This window comes from Plecotus auritus (genome assembly GCF_963455305.1).
Source record: "Plecotus auritus genome assembly, chromosome: 5".
NCBI classification, from domain to species: domain Eukaryota; kingdom Metazoa; phylum Chordata; class Mammalia; order Chiroptera; family Vespertilionidae; genus Plecotus; species Plecotus auritus.
Window position 1 is genome coordinate 139,281,737 of NC_137776.1, and position 22,952 is coordinate 139,304,688.

General features: G+C 43.7%; 1 protein-coding gene across 1 annotated transcript in view; it reads right to left on the reverse strand.

The window, feature by feature from the left end:
- Positions 1 to 22,952, reverse strand: part of DOCK8 (dedicator of cytokinesis 8) — a 199,277-nt gene that overhangs the window by 60,449 nt on the left and 115,876 nt on the right. Inside the window, exons 15-22 of the mRNA XM_080667875.1 lie at positions 20,704 to 20,821; positions 18,665 to 18,735; positions 17,484 to 17,622; positions 12,620 to 12,721; positions 7,275 to 7,370; positions 6,374 to 6,608; positions 3,667 to 3,831; positions 1,957 to 2,126 (exon numbers count right to left, since the gene is read on the reverse strand). Coding sequence (XP_080524001.1) covers positions 1,957 to 2,126; positions 3,667 to 3,831; positions 6,374 to 6,608; positions 7,275 to 7,370; positions 12,620 to 12,721; positions 17,484 to 17,622; positions 18,665 to 18,735; positions 20,704 to 20,821 — 1,096 coding nt within the window. The remainder of the gene's footprint in view (positions 1 to 1,956; positions 2,127 to 3,666; positions 3,832 to 6,373; positions 6,609 to 7,274; positions 7,371 to 12,619; positions 12,722 to 17,483; positions 17,623 to 18,664; positions 18,736 to 20,703; positions 20,822 to 22,952) is intronic.

A 22,952-nucleotide genomic window follows, 5' to 3' on the forward strand; every position in this document is an offset into this window, starting at 1 on the left:
CAATAGACATAACCTCAAGAACACAGATAATAGTAAAATGCAGTAGAATAATTAGGAAGGGATAAGGTTTAAGTACTATCTTTGTAAAGTGGAATAATTTTAAATTTACGGACAAGTTGCAAGGGTGGTACAGAGTTCTAGTACACCCTTCACCAGGTTACATAATTATGGTACATTTGTCAAAACTAAGAAATTAACATTGGCACATTACTATTAACTAATCCACAGATTTTTCTTCAGCTTTTCCACTAATGTCCTGTTTCTGTTCCAAGATACAATCCACGATACCACCCTGCATTTAGGTTACCTCTGTTTTTACCATAACTTATTTAATTGTTATTTTATATAATTTAATTTTTAATAATGTCTGTGTTTAATAACAAGTTTAAAAAATTCCTAGAAATTTAACAATCAGCTCTTAAAAACTGGTAAGAGCCAGCTTCAACACCTCCCTGGGTTTTTTTTTGTAAGTAAAAAAGGGTAGAATACTACCTATGGTACACCTATAGCTTACCAGAATCTCTGGGGGTGGATCCAGTGTTTTTTATTTTATTTTAAGATTTTTTTGAGAGAGAGGAAGGAAGAGGGACAGAGAGAAACATCTATGAGAGAGCTGAACATCAATTGTCTTGGTTACGGCCAGTACACCACCTATCAAGGATCAAGCCTGAAACCTGGGTATGTGCCCTGACCAGTAACCACACCAGGAAACTTTTGGTGCATGGACAACGCCCAACCAACTGAGCCACACCAGCCAGGGCAGACCCAGTGTTTTTAAAAGATGTGTAGAGGATTCTTAAGTTCAGCCAGGGTTCAAAAGCTCCACAGAGACAATAAGGCCCAGCGCAGGAATTGACTTGCCTATCACCACAAGGCTAGCTGGTGTCAGAGTCAACCCAACCCTGGCGTCCAGGTTCCCTTTATCAAAACATACTGTCTCAAATGGGTGGATTTTGTAAGGGAAATTGTGCCAAAACCTAGAGAGTTTGATTTACTGTCCTTAGGGGAAATGATCCTGCTCTAAAAGCTTAGCCACTTTGAGGCCACAGATAACTGGAAATAAAATTCAGACTAAGAATTCATGGTTGCTGAATGATATACTTTCAAAGGGGAATTTTATGGTATGTGAATTATATCACAACTTTTAACAATTTCAAATGAGAGACATTCTACAAAATACCTCAAGGAAAGTCTAAGAAACTGTCACAGCACGCGGGAGCCTAAAAACTTCCCGCCAGAGTACAAAATAGAATGTGGTGCCCTGGACGGGACCCTGGACAGAGAAGGGACATTAGGGAAAATCTGAGAAAATATGAACGTTAGTTACTAATAATAACATATCAATATTGGTTCACTAATTGTGACAAATGTACCATTATAATGTGTAGGAAAACTGGGTATGTGGTATACAAAAACTTCTGTACTGTACTCACAATCATTCTGTAAGTCTAATACTGTTCTACTATAATAAAAAAGTTTACCAAGAAAAAGCAACAGGGCAAGTCACCAACCCTCTCCATTTTTATTTCTCTATAAAATGTGGCTTTGCTCTTTGGAATTAGTACACGGGATAATGAAGCTATAGATGTTAATGAAGGCAAAAGCCAGATACAAAAAAATAAATAAATAAAAAACAACCTTTCTAGGTATCAAAAATAGTTAAAGCTATTTTTTTTCCTTGAAAATAAGATTCATGATATTCTTGACTCCTTGTGGCTAAACCAGCCATGCCCTAAAATCTTCCTGCCAGAGCGAACTGAACAGATCCTCAAATGCCTCTGCACCTTTCTGAATGGCCACAATCACTTCAAAAGAAAGGACAATTAATACTCTGAGCAGGAAAGCATTTGACCAACACCGTGGGGAGCAGTCGTGGCTGATGCTGTGTTGTTTCTCCAGGTGTTAGTTAGAAATAGAAAGCCCGCGTCACTCTCCAGGGTGTGACATCTCCCCTACCTTTGAGGACATGATGTTCTTCACTTCCTCGTCGGCGGCAGAGTGTGTCCCCGCGAGGTCCGGGTTACTGCTGCTCATCACCCGGGCCTGCAGCAGCTTCGAGCTCACAGCAGCCGCAGAGGTGCGTCCATACGTGTGGTAGCGAGGATCCGGGAGGGCAGTGGAGCCGCCTGCATCCATCCCATCAGGTACAGACATGTCAATAGAAAGGGGGTTAGAGTCACTTCCTGAACTTGAGAAGGAACTGAAGAGGGATGAGGTAGATTAGGCCTCAGAATTAGGGTCTTATTATTAAACTAGAGGCCCAGTGCACGAAATTCATGCATGGGTAGGGTCCCTAGTGGCTGCCGGCAGGGTCCTTCCTTCATTTCACGCAGCCTCCTAGTGGTCAGCGCACGTCATAGAGCGATCAAACTCCGGGTGGTCAAACTCCCGAAGGGACACTTTGCATATTAAGCTTTTATATATATAGATGCCTTAGGGAAGACAATGATTTGGGGGTAAGTAGTTAGAATGTAAGGCAGTAGGGCAGTGGTTCTCAACCTTTCTGATGCCGCGACCCTTTAATACAGTTCCTCATTTTGTGGTGACCCCCAACCATAAAATTATTTTCATTGCTACTTCATAACTGTAATTTTGCTACTGTTAATGAATCGTAATGTAAATATCTGTGTTTTCCGATGGTCTTAGGCTCTACAGCAGCGGTTCTCAACCTGTGGGTTGCGACAGTTGTGATATAATTCATATACCCACAGGTCACAACCCACAGGTTGAGAACCGCTAGCAGGGTCACTTAAGACCATTGGAAAACACAGATATTTACATTACGATTCATTAACAGTAGCAAAATTACAGTTATGAAGTAGCAACGAAAATAATTTTATGCTTGGGGGTCACCACAACATGAGGAACTGTATTAAAGGGTCGCGGCATCAGAAAGGTTGAGAACCACTGCAGTAGGGAGTGGTGAAAACTGTGGTAGACTGGAAACACAGGCCCCATCCCAAGCCTATTATTGCCACGGAGAGCCTGCCCTCCGGGTTGTTGGAGCTTCTGATTTCTCAAGGTAAGCTGTAAACATGGATGTATGTATTTATTTATTAATATTTAAATGATGACAACTTTGTAAGTAAAGTTTTCTGAGATTTCAGAATCCCAGGAATCAACTGAACCTTAGGAGGATAAGTGTATACTATCTTTCGATGTTTTTCACCTGTCAGTATTTACTTGTCTTCAAAAGTGATTATGTGAGTCTATGATATAGAATCAGTATTTAAAAAAACTCAATTGAAATGGCAGGTTTACTTGAAATAAGGTTGGGTGGACTAATAAGAAGGCCCTGTTTCTTTGCTGGGGCCTAGGACTTTTTGCCGACTACTGTCCTAGACTCCTAGGTGTCTGTTGTCATTTCTCCATATTTTACAAAAGAGATCCTAACTGAATCCAAAGTTACCCACTGGGTAAAGACCAGTGAGGGATTATCAAACAGGCAGAGAAAATAAGTGCTTAGAGTATATAAAGAAGGATGGAGGCAGGAAGAAAGCAAGAGGAAAATCTAGAAATAAACCTTTAATTTTAGTATTCATGTCATATTTGTGTCATTCTGAAAATAAAATGTAACGTTTACACCTTTTATTTTATTTGAATGACGTGGCAGTGGGTGGGGTGAGGGTGCCCGGCCGCCAGCCTGCAACCTCGAGGCCAGGCTACCTGACTTGGGCAGGTCCTTCTGCAGCTCCGGCAGGCGGAAGACGTAGTGCACGTAGGAGGCCAGCAGGCAGTTCCTCCCGTGCTGGTCTTTGCTCAGGTCCTTGCTGTTGTGCAGACTGTTGGCGATGGCCACCACGGACTCGAAGGCAAACTGGGAGAAGTTGGCTGAGGAACCAAGACAAAAATGGGCAGCCTCACCGTCGGTCCTTAATGAACCCAAAGTAAAGTGTTCTCCAGGGCAGTGACAGGGAGCCTGACCACCAACAGAGAGCTAGGCAGGTCGGGATACTGGCCTGGGGCAGAGTGATGCTCCAGCATGCTGGCTCTGCACGCTGCCAATGACTTCACGCTTCTTCCCTCATTCTTGCCCTCCCACCAGCACTGAGCTTTTTCATGACAAAGACACGAGACTATCCAGACAACCTCCCTTTCTAAACCATGAGGTGAACTGGGGCTACTCAGTGGGGTCTGCACTGACATGGTCAGCGTCACCCAGGAGCCTGCTAGAAATGCAGCATGTCAGGCCCCTCCACAGACTCACTAAGTCAGAATCTGCATTTTCACAAGATGCCCCGCGATTCTCATGCACACTGTGGTCTGAGATGCACTGTTGCATCTTGGTGTACAGATTACTCTAAAAATGTATGTACTGAGGTGATTCCCTACAATGGACCTTTACAAAGGATTGATTTAGCACATTCACTGTCTTGTTCTGGAGCTCCAGCCCTCCACAGTTCAGCTCCACCTTACTTACCCAACGTTGGACCCTTTTCTGCTCAACCTCCACTTCCCTTAAAATGAGGCACTGACTATATTATTCCCATCACATGTCTGCTCTTTCTCTTCTCTGTGACTTTGCTGATACTGTTGTCCTCACCTAGAAAGCCCTCCTCCCACTCACAAAATCACACCAACCCTTCAATGCTCAGCACAATCCTATCTCCTCCACAGAGCCTTTGGTACCACTCAGTACAGGGCTTAAGTGACAGCAAGTCCCAACATGCTTTGGCTATTTCTGGTGGTAAATCCTGTCTTTCTGAGCAGGCTGGAAGCTCTTCCAGGGCAAAGTGCATTTCTCATGCTTTCTTGTCTCTCAAGTGCCTTTCATTGTGTCTGACAAGGACAGGTCTGAATAAAGGCTTGTTGTCTAAACACCTCTACTCATTCTGCCTTTCCCAACACCCTGCTGTCCCCATAAAAAGGCAGCAACTTGCTATGGAGAAGACATGTGAATGAATATTTTTGTCCAACACACAAATCTGTATTAAATAGCTGAAACATGCAAAGCAGTGTGCCACATAGGTGGGGGCATAGAAAGAAATCCAGGGACGGGAGAGGTCACTGCTCTGCAGGAATCTAGCTGGAGAGGTGTCAGCTGCACGTCTGAAATGTAGCCTACAACATGAATGTCTTAACTGTGGAACCACAAAAGACACACCCCAGGATACAGTGCAAACAAGGGGTTAAGAAGATATGCTCTTCCCTGGTCTATGAGTTCAGAAAGTACCCCCGCTCCTCCGCCCACCTCCCCCCTCGCCCCCCCCCGATCAATTTACTTATATTCCATAGCCCAACTGTACTATTTCCTTCTTTCCTCACATTCCCATGCTTTCCTGGGTCTCTGCTTTTGCCACTCTCTTTCACTGTCTCCATTTGGGCTGCTTTCTCTCTACCCCTCCTTCAAGGTCATCTCAAACACCTTCTTCCTAGGGGCCTCCAACATCCTCCCAGATGGATGTTCTAGCGCCTCCTCTCCCCCAGTATTTTTAGCTGTGTCCTTTGAGGATTCTTGTCCTATGCTGCTGCTCTTCATTGTATTCATTGTAAGTCCTCTGAGGTCAGCTATGCTCTCGATTATTGCGAAGCCTACAACTGCTAGCACAGTACTGGGAACACTGATGATGCCTACCTAAAAGACATCTGCTGCACTTGCTAGCATGGGATAATATAAGCCCAGCCAAAAACAGTGTCAGACAGAAATGCCCTACACCAGCCAATCTGCCCCAGCAGGAGTCAGCAGAACCACGGGACCCACATCTTACATGACATTATTTCCAACGCAAGTTTTATATATTGTAGTTGATGTTAATTTGTTAAAAGCTAGCATTTAAAATACACTGTAAGTCAGCAAATAGATGAGTGGTTGCCAGGGGCTAAGGGGAAAGGTGGATATTGAGTGACTGCTAAGAAGGAGGGCTTTCACCTGGAATTAAATAGTAGTGATAGTTGCACACCGTGTGAATATATTAAAAACCATGGAATTGTACACCTAAATGAATTTTATGGTATGTACATTACAATCTCAATATAAAATATGATCACATTGTATTTCAATTTAAAATTCCTTTCCTTCTACTTAATATGAATTGTCTTATTCTTTTGAGATATTATATTTCCCTGTTGGTCAAGAAAACAAAAGTATCTTAGAAGTACAAGAATTCTACCCACTACAAAGGATGGAATTTGAAAGACTGCTTCTAATAGTGTAAAAAATGTATTTTAAACACTATGATTTTAAGCATCCGATCTTCATTTCTTTTTTAACATCCAGGGAGAGTAAGAAATAGCACTGGACCTGGCCTCCCTTGGACTCACATCATCAACAGAAAAGAAGATCACACTGTCCCTGCTCCCAGGATTTCTGGAAAATCGTGTCTCCTAACACAAGGCACTGCCTGCCCCTTCCCGCCTTCTCCCAGCCTCCTACCTGTCTGGCCGGCGATGACCATGGGCTGCACGGACAGCTGGAAGAGCTTGTCCAGCACCAGGTGCAGGAAGAGCACGAGGGGCTCCAGGCGGGAGGAGTTGAGCCAGATGATGCTGAGCTTCAGCTCATGCTCCAGCGTTGTCTCACTGATCTTCTGGTCCAGCACGCGGATGGGGAAGGTCACCTGGCTCTCCAAGGAGTGGCAGAGAGTGAAGAACTTCTCCAGGTGGTTGTCCTGGGAAGGCAGACAGCAGGCCTCAGGTTCACCAGTGAATTCATAAACACAATCAAATGGCTCCTCATAGGCAGAGCCCTTTATCCCAGGTCTTAGACCAGAAGTTCTAAGACATGGATGTTTCAGACCAAGGTTATGAATCATTTTGTAGAGTGGTGTGCACAAAATAGACCCGCTCCATAACTATTAACTGAAGAAGAAAATAATTTGTACTCTGACATATTCTGTAAGCAGAAGCAAGCATACCAGGTGAACATACACAGCCCAAAATGGGTCTACACAGGTGCAAAACTCAAACAGTGGCACAAAAAGGAGGGAATGTAGAAGTGGAAGAAAGGCTGGTGAAATGGCAGAATCGCAGAGGGAAATGAGATAGAGACTTCAAATGAAGTCTCTCCACATAATTTCTCAGCCAACTGTACAGGGACTGGGTTCCTTCATTTAGGTGCTCAACCTTTTTATAAGGTCTTCCCATTCAAATGAAAATTAAACCTGAACAGGCTTGGGAAGTCCCCATAAAGAACTAAAGGTTATTTTTGCTTTAATCGTGCACAATGATTTTCATTGGTCTGTTACTGGGCTGTCCTTAGAAGGTTCTCTGCTGTGCCCCCATCTTCACTATCAGCCTCCTGGCTCTGAAGTGAAGTGGACCTCAGTGTTCCTTACCTGGGTGTGAACGGAAGAAACAGCTTGCACTTCAATATTAAATACTCCCTTATGTCCTTCAGCCCATTTAATGGGAGGATTCTGTAAAGGGACTTTCTGTGTTAAAGAAAAAAAAAAAAAGATTAGCAATTCAATCCCTTTTTCTGAATACTAGCAAGCAGCGCAAAGCAACTTGACTGTAAATGTCAGGGTTATCTATAATAATAAAAGCATAATATGCTAATTAGACCGGACAGCCAAACGACCTTCTGGACGTCATTCCGGACATTTTTCCAGACAAAGCTGCAGTGGCAGGGGCCGAGGCAGAGGTGGTTAGGGGCGATCAGGCAGGCAGGCAGAGTGGTTAGGGGTGATCAGGCAGGCAGGCAAGCAGTTAGGAGCCAGCAGTCCCAGATTGTGGCGTCAGGCCTAAACTGGCAGTCAGACATCCCCTGAGGGGTCCTGGATTGTGAGAGGGTGCAGGCCGGGCTAAGGGGACTCCCCCCCCCCCCCCCCGTGCACAAATTTTGTGCACCGGGCCTCTAGTACAAATATAAAACTCCCTGGAAAACTAATAGAATTGGCCTTGTAGAAGCTCTATATTCAAGTTCTGTTCTGTCCTGAACTAGTTACTTTTTTTGAAAAATATATTTTATTGATTTTTTACAGAGAGGAAGGGAGAGGGAGAGAGCCAGAAACATCGATGAGAGAGAAACATCAATCAGCTGCCTCCTGCACACCCCCCACTAGGGATGTGCCCACAACCAAGATACATGCCCTTGACTGGAATTGAACCTGGGACCCTTGAGTCCGCAGGCCGATGCTCTATCCACTGAGCCAAACAAGTTAGGGCCTGAACTAGTTACTTTTACTTTGCCAACTCAATTAAACTCTCTGGGCCTTTGTTTTCTTTGCTGAAATGATGGATTTGAACTGAGTGATCTGTCTGTAAGCTCCCACCCAGCATTGATAAATCCTTGATTCTAGGAATTGAAATAGAGTAATATGTTGGTGATTTCCCCATTAATCAGGAATATCAAGACAAAGCCTAGAGCAGGGGTTGGAAAACTGCAGCTCACGAGCCGCGGTTTGCCGCTCTGTTGACTAATGAGTTTGCCGACCACTGCCTTAGGGAAAACACTTAAAAAACATTTTAATAATGTACTAATGTCTTTAACCTGAAGTCAAAACTTCTGGGTAAGGGTAATGCCTTATGCAGTGGTCGGCAAACTCATTAGTCAACAGAGCAGCAAACTGAGGCTTGCAAGCCGCAGTTTGCTACCACTGGCCTAGAGTATCTTTACATGACATAAAATGTTACTGCTTTTGAACACCTGCAATTACTTTCCCTTTTAACAAAACGTTTCCAAGTAGCAGTCCTGCTAGGCTCCTGCTTTAATTACTTTAAGTGACTCTTTTATGTCATTTATGTATTAACTAGAGGCCTGATGCACAAAAATTCGTGCAAGAGTAGGCCTTCCTTCCCCCGGCTGCCGGCACTGGCTTCCCTCCAGCCCCAGCTTCATCAGGAAGGACGTCCAGAATGACTTCCGGAAGGACATCTGGTCTAATTAGCATATTACCCTTTTATTATTATAGACTAGAGGCCCAGTGCACGAAATTCGTGCATGGGTACAGTCCCTAGGCCTGGCCTGTCATCAGGGCCATCTTCCCTGGCTGTCCACAGCTGGCCCCGCCCCCCGCCACCACCCACCCTCAGTTTCCCTTTTGCCATTGGGTGATTAGTGCCTGACAGCCAGGGGAAGGGACTGAGAGGTTGGCTGTTCTCACCCGCTCACCGGCCCAGCTCCTGCCACAGGTCCCCTTCTGTGTGTGGGGCGATGGGCGGGGCAGGGGCCTTGGCCTGGCGCCGCTCACATCCCCCGCCACCCACCCCTGGTTCCCCTTTTGCCATCAGACAATTGGAGCCTGCCAGCCGGAGAAAGGGACCGAGAGGTTGTCAGTGAGCCTCATAGTGACTGGTCCAGCGATTGTTCTGGTCGTCTCACCTTTAGGGTCAATTTGCATATTACCCTTTTATTATATAGGATAGCTCTGTAATCCTAAGAGGCCATTTTTTGCCTTAAATTCCCATGGAATTATCTTCCTCAGGAGGTATCATACAGCATTGGGTGAGGAGGGCCTAGTCTGACACAGCCACGTGAGTGTAGATTTTGCATCTCTTGCCTTATTTTTTGTTTGTTAATTCTCACCCGAGGATATTTTTTCCATTGATTTTTAGAAAGAATGGAAGGGAGGGAGGGAAATAGAGAGATAGACAGAGAGAGAGACACAGAGAGAAAGAGACACAGAGAGAGACATTGATGTGAGAGACACACATAGATTGGTTGCCTCCTTCAACCCAGGTATGTACCCTTGACCAGGAATCAAACCCTTGACCCTTGGGTGAGCACGGTGACATTCTAACCACTGAGCAATGTGGCCAGGGCATCTCTTGCATTTTAATGGCAGGATGCTGTATTTACAAGGGTAGGATGGGTGGATGGGGTGAAATATCTAAGACAGAGTCACAAACAGGGGTCAAAGCTGGATCCAACCCACGGACAAATTCCATTTGGCTCAGTGTTGGAAACTTTTTTGAATTTGTTGCCAACATTTAAAAGTCAGAAAATTTCACATGAAAGCCTATTTTTCTAACTTCTTTTGAGAACCAGAAGATATGAAGACATTGGGCATGCATCCCAGAATGCCACTGATCTGTGGGGCGGAGGAGCAGCTGTGACCTTCAGTGGGCAATCTCCAGCGGGAACAAGTCCACCAGGATCCAGCACTCACTGTCAGTGAATCCAACTCCTGGGGACACTGGAGGCTGCCACCTACGACCTTAAGCAGCACTGTCCACTAAAAAATATATTGTGAGCCACATGTCACTTAAAATTTTCTAGTAGCGACATTTAAAAAATTTAAAGGAACTTGTGATAGTAATTTTAATATAGATAGCTTAAATATATAGCCTAAAGAATATTGATTATTACATTTAATTATATATTATTAAATATATAGCCTAAAGTTTATTGTTTCAATATATAGTCACTATAAAAATTATGAATGATATATTTTACATACTTTTTTCTACTAAGACTTTGAAATCAGGTTTATATTTTATACTTACATTACATTCCAGTTTGGACAAGCCATATATATATATATAAAATTGATTTTAGAGAGGAAGGAAGAGGGAGAGAGAAGTAGAAACATCAATGATAAGAGAGAATCATTGATCAGCTGCTTCCTACCTGCCCCCCACTGGGGATAAGCCCGCAACCTGGGCCTGTGGCCTGACCAGGAATAGAACTGTGACCTCCTGGTTCACAGGTCAATTCTCAACCACTGAGCCACACCAGCTGGGCTGGACAAGCCACATTTTAATAGCCACAAATGACTAGTGGCAGCTGTATTGGACAGTATTAAGTCTTCAGGATATTAGGAGAGGCTGAGGGTATATCTATAAAGATAGTTTGGGGCAAGAATAATAAAAAATAACTTCAGCATAGAGTTTGTTTCTTGATATGCATTATTTCATTTAACATCCACAGCAACCTTATGGACAGATATGGGTGAGGTTTCATCACTGAGACACAGAGAGGGTAAGCAATTCACCCATGTGTGCTCACACAGCTAGGGAGTAGCAGAGTCTGGATTCTGGATCCAAATTTGTTTGTTCCTAAAACCCAGGTTTGCTCTGCAGCATTAAGAAGATAATTAAGGGTTCTAAGAAATTAGAATGTGCATGATGAAAAGGCGGCTGTGAGGGCATCAGAAGGGCCTGTGTATCCAAATCATAAAGAGTAATCAGGGCATGTCTGTGAACACACTCAGGCTGATCTCAGGTGGTTCTGAGGAGAGCAGTTTTGGTCTAAAGCTGGGCACAGGGCATGTCTGTGAACACACTCAGGCTGATCTCAGGTGGTTCTGAGGAGAGCAGTTTTGGTCTAAAGCTGGGCACACAACTGTGGCCCAGGGCAAAGAAAGATTCTCTCTCCAGAGAAAAACAGAAATAAGAGAAAAATGGAATAACCTGGGGATGATGGATGGGTAGTCAGAGTAGGGAAGAAAGTTGACTATTAAGGTTGGAATGAAAATAAAATTCCTGGGAAATTCTTCAACCTGAAAATTATAATAATAAATAACCCAAAAGAGACGAAGGGGGATCTATAGATTAAAAGAGTCTTAAAGACAAGTCAACCAATAGCAATGTATGGACCTTATTTGGATCCTGATTCAAACAAACAACTGTAAATAAAAATATGACATTAATGAGATCATTGAAAATTTGATTACTAACTGGATATTTGAAGATATTAAGGAATTATTAGTTTTAAGATACAACAATGGTTCAAAAAAGAGCCCTTATCTTTGAAGATACATACTAGAATATGTATGAACTAGAGGTCCGGTGCACGACATTTGTGCACTGGGGGGGGGGGGGTGTCCCTCAGCCCGGCCTGTGCCCTCTCACAGTCTGGGACCCCTCGGGGGATGTCCAACTGCCGGCTTAGGCCCACTCCCGTGGACATCCCCTGAGGGGTCCTTAGCACTGCTGCCACTGCGCTCGCCAGTCATGAGCCCAGCTTCTGGCTGAGCAGTGCTCCCCCTGTGGGAGTGCACTGACCACCAGGATGCAGCTCCTGCATTGAGTGTCTGCCCCCTGGTGGTCATGGTGTGTCATAGCGACCAGTAGTTCGGTCGATTTGCATACTAGGGTTTTATTATATAGGATGAAATGCTATGATGTCTGGGATTTTCTTCAAAATACTGCTATTGAAATAAACCTCCACCAACCAGACTGAGAATATCAGAGCTAGTGCTGGTGTGGTCAGAATGGTGAGTCCACTAGGCTCCCTTCTAATGGGGCGAGAGGCAGTGCAGGAAACAGGAGGAGGAGAAGGCTACTGGCATTGGCAAAGGAATAAAAACCCCACTATCCATCTGGGGACAGTGACAATTGACCCAGAGGAGAAACTGATGGAATCTCGCCCGGGAACCTTTTATAAGGATCCGTGCTGAGAGCAGCTGTTATCATAAGTGGGCTCCATTTGCCTCCCCTTTCACATTACATTATTTGTGAATCCCTTTTTGCAAGGCAATACTGCCTCTGGCGCAGGCTGCATTTACTAAATGTTCTGAACTGGTGATGTCTACATGAATGTTTTTTCATGGCTAGTTGTTTTTCCCATCTGTCAGACCCATGTGTTCCCAGAAAACACCGTATGCTGACAGATGACTGTCCCCAAACACATGCTGAACATCCTCAGTCCTGTTGAAGGCGCTGGGAAGTGGATCTGGGAAGGTGGTCCAAGATCACGGCTGGAAAAGAAACGGCTGACGGCCAGCTTGCTGGTTACCTCTGCAGAATGCATGGAGTAGTTGGGTGGCAGTTTTTCCAGGGCAACTGGGAGACAGTAGGATCCAGTTTGAAGACGTTCATTTAAGAGAATTGGAAGCCACTGAAACAGATGATGTAGAGAATAAAGTGGAATTTATTACTACATATAACTCTTGCAATTTATCTAGCTCACAATAATCAAATGCAACTAAACGATGATTAGATATTGACCAGGACTCTTTTTGGCAGTAATTTCTGTCAAGTTCTTTGCATTTTAAATTCTGTGAGAGCTCTTGGGATGGTAATATCAATGATTTACTGCTTTCAGAGCCAAAGTAGTAGCATTTTTCTTTAAAGCTAATGTTTGTGTGTTTCTGAACAACATCAATGCTTATGTTAACTTTTATATTTTTTAAAGAAACAACATTTTTCTCCTTGGAGAAAAAAAGAGCTAGTTTTATACCAGGTGGGGAAAAAGTAGGTTTATAGTTGTGAGTATGCGAACCAGAGTTTATTTTTGTATTATTACTTATTAATTATTGTATAATTTTCCATACAAACAACTGTAAACCTATTTTTGCCCACCCCGCATGTAAAGCATATATATAAAATTTGGAAATAATAGATATTGCAATGCTTTAAAATGTTTTTACTTACTATTGTTTATTCTAAACGCATGGTAAACAAGTATATAGTAGTATTATATAATATATATCCACCCCAATGGTACATTTTGTATTAAAATACTCTCTGTAATTTAAAAAATAATGATATCTTGAAATAATATATTTAGAGACACACAAACCTTGCAAATGGATACTAAAACTATAAATACAACAATACAATATACCAAGTACTTCAATGGCCAATTTTAACAGACTTTGAAATATCACTGAATTAATAGGTTTTATTCTTTTAACTTAAAAACCTTCTTATATAAATCATTTTTTATTTTTCAACTAGAGGCCTGGTGCACGAAATTCGTGCACGGGGGGGGGGTTGTCCCTCAGCCCAGCCTGCACCCTCTCCAATCTGGGACCCCTCGAGGGATGTCCGACTGCCCGTTTAGGCCTGATCCCAATAGGACATCCTTCTCACAATCCAGGACTGCTGGCTCCCAACTGCTCGCCTGCCTGCCTTCCTGATTGCCCCCAACCACTTCTGCCTGCCAGCCTGATCACCCCCTAACCACGCCCCTGCCAGCCTGATTGATGCCTAACTGCTCCCCTGCCAGCCTGTTTGCCCCTAACTGCCCTCCCCTGCTGGCCTGGTCACCCCTAACTGCCCTCCCCTGAAGGCCTGGTCACCCCTAACTGCCCTCCCCTGCAAGCATGGTCATTCCTAACTGCCCTCCCCTGCAGGCCTGGTCCCCCCAACTGCCCTCCCCTGCAGGCCTGGTCCCCCCCGAACTGCTCTCCCCTGCAGGCCTGGTCTCCCCCAACTTCCCTCCTCTGCCGGCCTGGTCACCCCTAACTGCCCTCCCCTGCAGGCTTGATTGCCCCCAACTGCCCTCCCTTGCAGGCCTGATCACCCACAACTGCCCTCCCTTGAAGGTCTGGTCCCTCCCAACTGCCCTCCCCTGCAGGCCTGGTCCCCCCCGAACTGCTCTCCCCTGCAGGCCTGGTCTCCCCCAACTTCCCTCCTCTGCCAGCCTGGTCACCCCTAACTGCCCTCCCCTGCAGGCTTGATTGCCCCCAACTGCCCTCCCTTGCAGGCCTGATCACCCACAACTGCCCTCCCTTGAAGGTCTGGTCCCTCCCAACTGCCCTCCCCTGCAGGCCTGGTCCCCCCGAACTGCTCTCCCCTGCAGGCCTGGTCTCCCCCAACTTCCCTCCTCTGCCGGCCTGGTCACCCCTAACTGCCCTCCCCTGCAGGCTTGAATGCCCCCAACTGCCCTCCCTTGCAGGCCTGATCACCCACAACTGCCCTCCCTTGCAGGTCTGGTCCCTCCCAACTGCCCTCTCCTGCAGGCCATCTTGTGGCGGCCATCTTGTATCCACATGGGGGCAGCAATCTTGTGTGTTGGAGTGATGGTCAATTTGCATATTACTCTTTTATTAGATAGGATTATAGTTCGCATACAATATTATCTTAGTTTCAGTGTACACTCCAGTGATTAGATATTATATAACTTACTAGATGATCATCCTAATAAATCTCATACCCATCTGACATCATGCATAGTTATTAGAATATTATTGACTATATTCCATATGCTGTACTTTACATCCCATGACTATTTTGTAACAACCAATTTGTACTTCTTAATCCCTTCACCTTTTTCACCCATTTCCCTGCCTACTTCTCATCTGTCAACTATCAAAATGTTCTCTGTAACTATAAGCCTGTTTCTGTTCCACTTGTTCTTTTATTTTGTTTTTAGATTTAATTGTTGATAGGTATGTATTTATTGCCATTTTAATATTCATATTTTTATCTTTTTCTTCTTAAAGAAAACCTTTTCACATTTCATGTTATACTGGTTTGGTGGTGATGAACTCCTTTAGCTTTTTTCTTGTCTGAGAAGCTTTATCTGTCCTTTGATTCTAAATGATAGCTTTGCTGGATAGGGTAATCTTGGCTGTAGGTCCTTGCTTTTCATCACTTTGAATATTTCTGGCCTGCAAAGTTTCTATTGAGAAATCAGCAGACAGTTTTATGGGAGCTCCCTTGTAGGAAACTGCTTTTAAGATTCTTTGTCTTTAAACTTTTGCATTTTAATTATGCTGTGTCTTGGTGTGGGCCTCTTTGTCATCTTGTTTGGAACTCTCTGTGCTTCCTGGACTTATATGTCTATTTATTTCACCAGGTTAGGGAAGTTTTCTGTCATTATTTTTTTTCAAATAGGTTTTCAATTTCTTACTCTCTCTCTTCTCCTTCTAGCACTGCCATGATGTGAATGTCGGTACAATTGAAGTTATCCCAGAGGCTCCTTACACTATCCTCAATTTTTAAAATTCTTTTTTCTTTCTGCTGTTCTGATTAGGTGTTATTTTGCTTCCTTATATTTCAAATTTCTGTTTTGATTCTCAGCTTCATATACTCTACTGTTGATTCTCTATAAATTATTCTTCATATCAGTTAGTGTATCTTTCATTTCTGACTGGTCCTTTTTTATGCAGTTGAGGTTCTCACTAAGTTTATTATGCATCCTTATAACCAGTGTTTTGAACTCTGCATCTAGTAGATTACTTATTTACATTTTGTTTAAGTTCTTTTTCTGGAGTTTTATTCTGTTCTTTCGTTTGGGACATGTTCCTTTGTCTTCTCATTTTGGCAGTCTCCCTGTTTTTGTTTCTATATATTATATAGAGCTGCTATGGCCCCAGGCTTGGTAGAGTGGCCTTATGTATTAGGTGTCTGTTGGATCCAGTGGCACAGACTCCTCAATCACCCAAGCTGGGCATTTGACGTACACCCCCAATGTGTGGGCTGTGTACACTCCTCTGTTGTATTTGAACCTTGATTGCTATTGGCATGTCATTGAGAGGGATTTATGTCTAGTGCAGCCAGGAGGACCAGCCCCCATGGAGGATCAGCCGTGTAAGGGCCCACCCTACAGAGGAGGACTTACTTCAGCAGGGCTCTGGTGACTGATGACTCCTTTAGTGTGTAGCTTGTGGAGGTGGTTGGGTGGTACTTTGATGTGGCCTGAAGCTGTCTACTGAGTTCGCTGGCTCTGGGGCCTCCTGGGAGTTGCAGACCAAGGTCAACTACCACCTGTGTTCTGTCCAGGGCCATCTGACATGAGTCACAAAGTGATCTTCAGATGGCTGCTACTTGGACTAGGTTTGGAGGTGTCCCAGTAAGACCAAGCTGTGAACCAAGGCCAACTGCTGCTAATGCTGGGCCTGGGGCCAATTAGCTAGAGACACAAAGCACACTGAGGCCAGATGCTGCTTGTTTGAGAGATTTTAGGAAAATATAAAGCATGAGCCAAGACAGGCCATTTGTATGGAAAAGCAACTGGAAACAGCTAGGATGAGTCCACAAGTTGGGTGGGTTGGGATCTCCAGGGGAACCACTAGGGTGCAGTGAACAGTGACAGCCAGGTTGATATGGAGCCTGCCTGTCGGATCTGTGTGGGGAGGAATAATGGCTTCTGCCAGCACTTCTGTCTTGGAGAAAGCTGCCCCTACAGCTCTCACCCTGATGCCAGACAATTCAGTTCCTCCCTGGTGTTCCTGGTGCCTTTTGAGCTGCTGCCCAATTGCTGGATCTCAGAGGGACTAAGTCTAAGTAAGACATGAATGGGCTGTTTAAGAGGAATGCCTAGGACTCAAAGAGCCCTCAGTCTTACTCAGCCACAATCCCTGTTGGCTTTTACAACTAGAAGTCATGGGAACTTCTCTTGCTGGCACTGGAACCCTGGGCTTGGAGGGGCCTACTTTGGGGTTGGGACCCCTCACTCCTCAGGAAAGGACTTTCCCAGCCAAGATATTCCTCCTGATTTTTACCTGCCACATGTGGGTGTGGGAACAGCCCATTTTGCATCTCTCCCTTACCCTGCTTTAATCTCAATGTGGCTTCTTTAAATCCCTAGTTGTATTCATTCAGCTAGACTTTAGGCAATTCTGAATGATGGCTGTTCTGTAGTTTAGTTGTAATTTTGATGCCACAATGCCTTTTATTTTATTTTATTTTATTTTATTTTTAGATAAATGTGTGTTCTTTCAATATCTATCTTCCACTAGCTTTCTATTCCTGAAATTTGTCATTTGCTAAGTCAAGTCATCTCTGCTCTTTGCTATAATCTGTTTTGGTACATTCTGTTACTTGTGACAGGAAAAAAGCAATTGAATAGAATTTAGTTGTTTATCTCTGCAGGGACCTTGGATGCACCAAGGACTGCAGTGTGAATTGGCAAGTTGAAAATGACTCACTGAATATCCCAGGAGACTTTCTATAGAGGCTCCTTGCTTCTGCTGACAGCTGATGTGATAGAAGGTGAACAGGAGGTGGTGATTTACTGTGAGCTTAGCAGGGAGCTTAATTTTCACTTCTTCATAGAAGTCTGGAGACCTGTTTCAAAAGCACATTATACACACATAACTTTTAGCAAGAATGATGACTTCTCTGACTATAAATTACAATGCAACAGACCCTTTACTTCTCAGAATTTGTCTGCTTGGTGATTTGCTTTTCATTTTACAGCATTCTACTCCTTGGCTGGAAATCCTTGAGACCAAGCTTATGTCACTAGATATACTTCACTTACATAAGGGCACTTAGAAACTAAAGACTTTGGGGGTGGGGGTGGACGATTTCCACACACAATGGAAAAATCCAACAACTTAATTTGAAAAGGGGGTGAGGTTCAATGTCCTGCTGTGACTTCATTTTCTGTCTCTACCCTAAGAACAGAGACAGGCACATCAAAGGATTTTGGAGAAACAAATGAATGAAGCAGGAGGAAAAGGAACCTGATTTTGCTGAATTACAAAGTCCCAGATACCTTACCAAGGGCTTCGTGTACCTTACTCACTTACTCCTCAACCCAACCCAAGAACAAGGGTTTAAAGGAAGACTTAAATGGGCCAAGTCTGTTTGACCCTGTACAGATTTCCCTCTCCTACCTGTAAAATGGAATAATTTACACACTATTTTGGAACTCAATTTACCCACATAATAATGAGTGCTCCATTTCCCCTTTGGTCAACTTAATTTTTCTTAAACAGGTAGTGATGTAGGTGTGGAGTGGTGTAGACAAGAGCTCGATTTTCTTTCTGGCCCCCTCCAGTATTTCAAAGCAAGTTAAGAAATGTATTTATTTAACACCATGAAACTTCTCCTTATCATACTAGATAGAAGGCTCCAGAAAATCAAAACACTATGAGGTTCTTGAGGATACGTTCTTCTCTCAATCTTAGTTAATGGCAAAAACTGTGCATCTGCAACACAGAATCATGTAACTTGCATGAATTTCCTCTGTCCCTGAATTATAAAAATAACTTATAATTATTTTTATAATTCAGGGACAGAGGAAATCACCTAGGGGATTCAGAAAAGCCACCAAATAATGAAACAATCTTGACATATGTTTAGAACTCTGCAATACACTTACTTATTATGGTATGTGACAGCTGTGTACACTTCCTGCAGAAATTCAGGCTCATTGGATTTTCCAAAGATGACCTATTGACCAATATAGAAAGGACCAAATTAACAGTGATATTTGGGTATATGAAACCAACCATCATCAGCCCAATAGGATGTTCTGTTCTCATACAGCTATACTGTGTAAGTTAAGAGTGCTGAATTCTAGTAATCCCACTCCTGGGACTATATCCCAAGAAACCAGAAACACCAATCAGAAAGGATATATTGCACCCCTATGTTCATAGCAGCACAATTTACAATAGCTAAGATTTGGAAACAGCCTAAGTGCCCATCAGCAGATGAGTGGATTAAAAAACTGTGGTACATCTACACAATGGAATACTATGCCGCTATAAAAAAGAAGGAACTTTTAACATTTGCAACAACATGGATGGAACTGGAGAACATTATGCTAAGTGAAATAAGCCAGTCAGAGAAAGATAAATATCACATGATCTCACTCATATGTGGGATATAATGATCACCATAATTTGATGAACAAGAATAGATCAATCTAGAGACAAATCGTAGGAGGGGGCAGTTAGAGAGCAACCAAAGGACTTGTATGCATGCATATTAGCATAACCAATGGACACAGACACTGGGGGCTTGCCCAGGGTGGGAATGGCTTCGGGGGGGGGGGGGGGGGGCGGGGCGTTAGTCAACTGGGGAAAAAGGAAACATATGTAAAACTTTAGACAATAAAAGAAAAAGAAAAGAAAGAGCTTTGAGTTCTGTGACCAGCCCAACCACACAGATGCAAAATAACTGGCTATGAAGGGTGGAGTGAGGCCCCAAGGGCCACAGGTTTGTGAGACTGGGAAACCAGTGCCCTGTCCACTCTGCCTCACTGCCTAGAGGTCTATATTTTTGGGCAAAGTCACATCAGTTAAAGATCCCTGGTCATGGCCTCTTTTCCAAAGACATGGGCCTGGTCACTGGGGTGATCAGGACCTTCCCTATCCACATGTTTGGGCTATGTAGAAAGAGACACCTCTTGGGCTTCATTCAGCCTTAACAGTACATGATTTTTCAAGTGGACTCACCTCTGGACAAAGAAAACAAGGCCCTTTTTACTAGATGCAATAATCTCTTGGTGATTAGAGAACAGGCTGGAATTTGCCCCCACTCATCCCTGGCTGGCCACTTGGTTCCATTCAGGATTTGCATAGCCAGACCCGGCAGCTCTGGTGGACTTGCCATGAGCCAGAGCAGAGAGAATGGGGCGAGTCCTCCTCTAGGATTTCTTTCCTACCACCATTGCAAGAGAAGGCCTTGCACTGGGAAGGTAGGTGAGGCATTAGAAGGATGGTTAAAAAAAAAAAAAAAAAAGAAAGAAGAAGAAAATATTTGGAGAATGGAAGCCCTGAAAAAATTATTTCAGTAGAAAGGTTTAGTAATTGAATTCTATGATTTACAGAAAATAAAAACAGCTAACAGCATTTGCAGCAGATGATTTAAAATTACAAATTCTGGCTTTTTAGTTTTCTTAGAGAATACTGCATTATATATTTATTACTTGATTTATATTTTGCCTCAGGATGAAGATCCAGACCCAAAAGGTGTTGAGGTGGCATGTGTTTCTTATTCCTAGACATGTTTCACATCTCTCTCGAGGTGGACTGGATGTGCGTAGCTACACTGGAAGTGCAGCAAACACGGTGGACACACTGGGCCCGTCTGTCTACTTCTCATGCTGTGAGGGTGGCATGGACTTTATGATATTTTTCAGTCCTCTGATATAATCTGCATGTCCAAATTCCATAGCTCCTTATGGAATAAGTTAGGAAAGAGACCTGCAATGGAGACTGACCCTGTTTCCCCTTCAGCATGCTGGGACCAATACTGGACTAGCCACTAAGGCCTCTGCACAGGCTGAGTAGCGCTGTCCTGAATAGACAGACATACTCGGCATGCTCATGAGCCCTGGGTTCTGTCCACGATAATGGACAAGGGAAGTTCAGCACACCCTGGTTTGAGCCAAATGTTTACTTCTGTCTTTACCGGCATAGCGTTACTCGGATCCTCTCCACACATGAACTGGATCTTGATTGTAATGTTTCGGGCAGATGATAGCTTGTTAGTGAAGTTCAGCCTCTGTGGGTAGACATAGAGAAGGTTTCTGGAAAAGAGAAGACCAAGAGCCAGTGAATAAGACCTAGAGCTTGATTTAACCAATCAAGAGGAGACTTTTCTGAAGGAGGTTTTCCTTTCAGAAGTGAATTATTTTTGGAGGAGTGAGTGAGATACTGCCGCTTCTTCCTCCTCAGCTGCAATCATCTTACCTAGTAATAGACAAACATGTAAATTGACCACACCTCCGCTATGCCCACAGCCAATCAGAGTGAATATACAAATTAAGAGGCCAAAGATGGCGGGTGCCCAGCGGCTCCTGGAGTGAGCAGGGCTGGCAGGATGCCTACTAAGAGAGGGAGGGTGGAGGGGGGGTGGTGCGAAGGGATCTACAGGAGCGCAGTGCTGCAGCGAAGACAAGACTGCAGACTCTGGCCGGAGCGAAGGCCTGGGTCCCAGGTGCCCGAGGAAAACCGGTGCTGGAAGCCAAGGAAAGGAAGGCCTATTGTACGAATCTCTTCGTGCAACGGGCCTCTAGTTTTATAATAACCAACAGTGTTCTTCTTTTGTTACCTATAAAGATGTGTCTGCTGCAGCTGAGTCTTAAGGTCCTGGGGTGTTTCAGGTTTCTTTGGATATATTCCCAGTAGAATCTCTGGGTCATCAATCAGCTCTTTTATGGGAAAGACCATCTCCATGTGGCAGGGAGAGCTGGTATGTGGGTTAATCCACCCTTGAGCTGAGTTCTGTGCCACATCCTGGGAGCTTTGTTCACCTGGATGTGCTCAATGACCAGAGAAATGACATCTAACCCCTGAAGTTCAGCACTACTTCCTGCATTTTTAAGCATTCAGCACTCTTTTTGGGTCACTGACACTGCATCCAGCCCCACTGTTTGGCCTAGGGACTCCTCCCCCACCCCAGCTCCACCATTGTAACAATGAATGGCACACATTGCTTCTGTAAAGTGACAGCCATCACATACTTGGTGGCTTTTCAAAGATGCATACCCTTGATGGCCTGGGAAGTTTCACGTGTGTTCTTAAAGTAAACACAAAGATCTGAATCTCTTGATTTGCATGATTTTGTGGAGTTTTCTGGGTCAAGTGAATAGAGAACCATTTTCAGAGATCACCTCAGGCCGCTTATGGGAAGAGCAAATATTCTTAATAAACATGATTTTAATGGATACGTGATATCCTATATTATGAATGTGCATAATTTATATTAATCTCCAAGAATAAGCATTTAGATGATTTCCTTTTTTTAATATTATAAAGCTGTGATAAACCCTTTATATATATATGTATGTATACATACTGTATTGCCCTTCTGCAATGTAGTGTACTTTGGGAAGAATCCCTTTTAGTTCTATATAGTTCTTCATCTTTGAATTAATTGGAGAGACACCAATCAACCTTTCTTTATGCTGTGCTTGAAGAAATAATGAGCCCGAGTTTGTAAAATGCTTTGAAGTAGCTAGATGAAAGGGTCTGTGTAAATCACAACAGTAATAGCCTTGCCAGACTGGTTAAGCAAGTTAGCTGTCACTACACTCCTCTCCTACATTCCAATACAGGGCCACCACCCACCTGTCTCACACATCCCCCAACACTGGTCAACAATTTTGCACATTGCCTCCAAAGGGGTTGCTGACCCCTACGTTTAAACAACATCACCATGGCCATTCAGTGTCCTGCCTGGTACTGAATACACTTTCCACAGAGTACAAAGCTAAGGGAAACTTCGAGAGAATTTAGTCCAACATCCCTTTCTGCAAGGCTAGACTCTCAGGGAAGTTAAATAACTTTGCCTAAACATTTTTTTAAGAAGATGCATTTTCCAACGTTCATCCTATTTCTTAATGGCAAATATACCAAGTGACATGTTCTGTTAAGTCTGCATGCTTTTAAAGAAATGATGTTAAAAAATAATATTTTCTATTAGGAGGGAAGATCTGCCTGCACGGTCAATAACCCACAGAGCCTAAACCAGATAAGAGTAATTATTAACAAACTGATAAACAGGTGCATATAAATTATATGTGGTAAATTAAGTGTCTCATATTATCTAGAGAAAATCCTGAGAATTATATAATGATTTTTGAGAGGATAGCCCATAACCAAAATAGGAATCACTTCGTATAGCAAAATTATCTTGGAAACTCCTTTAGTACCTAC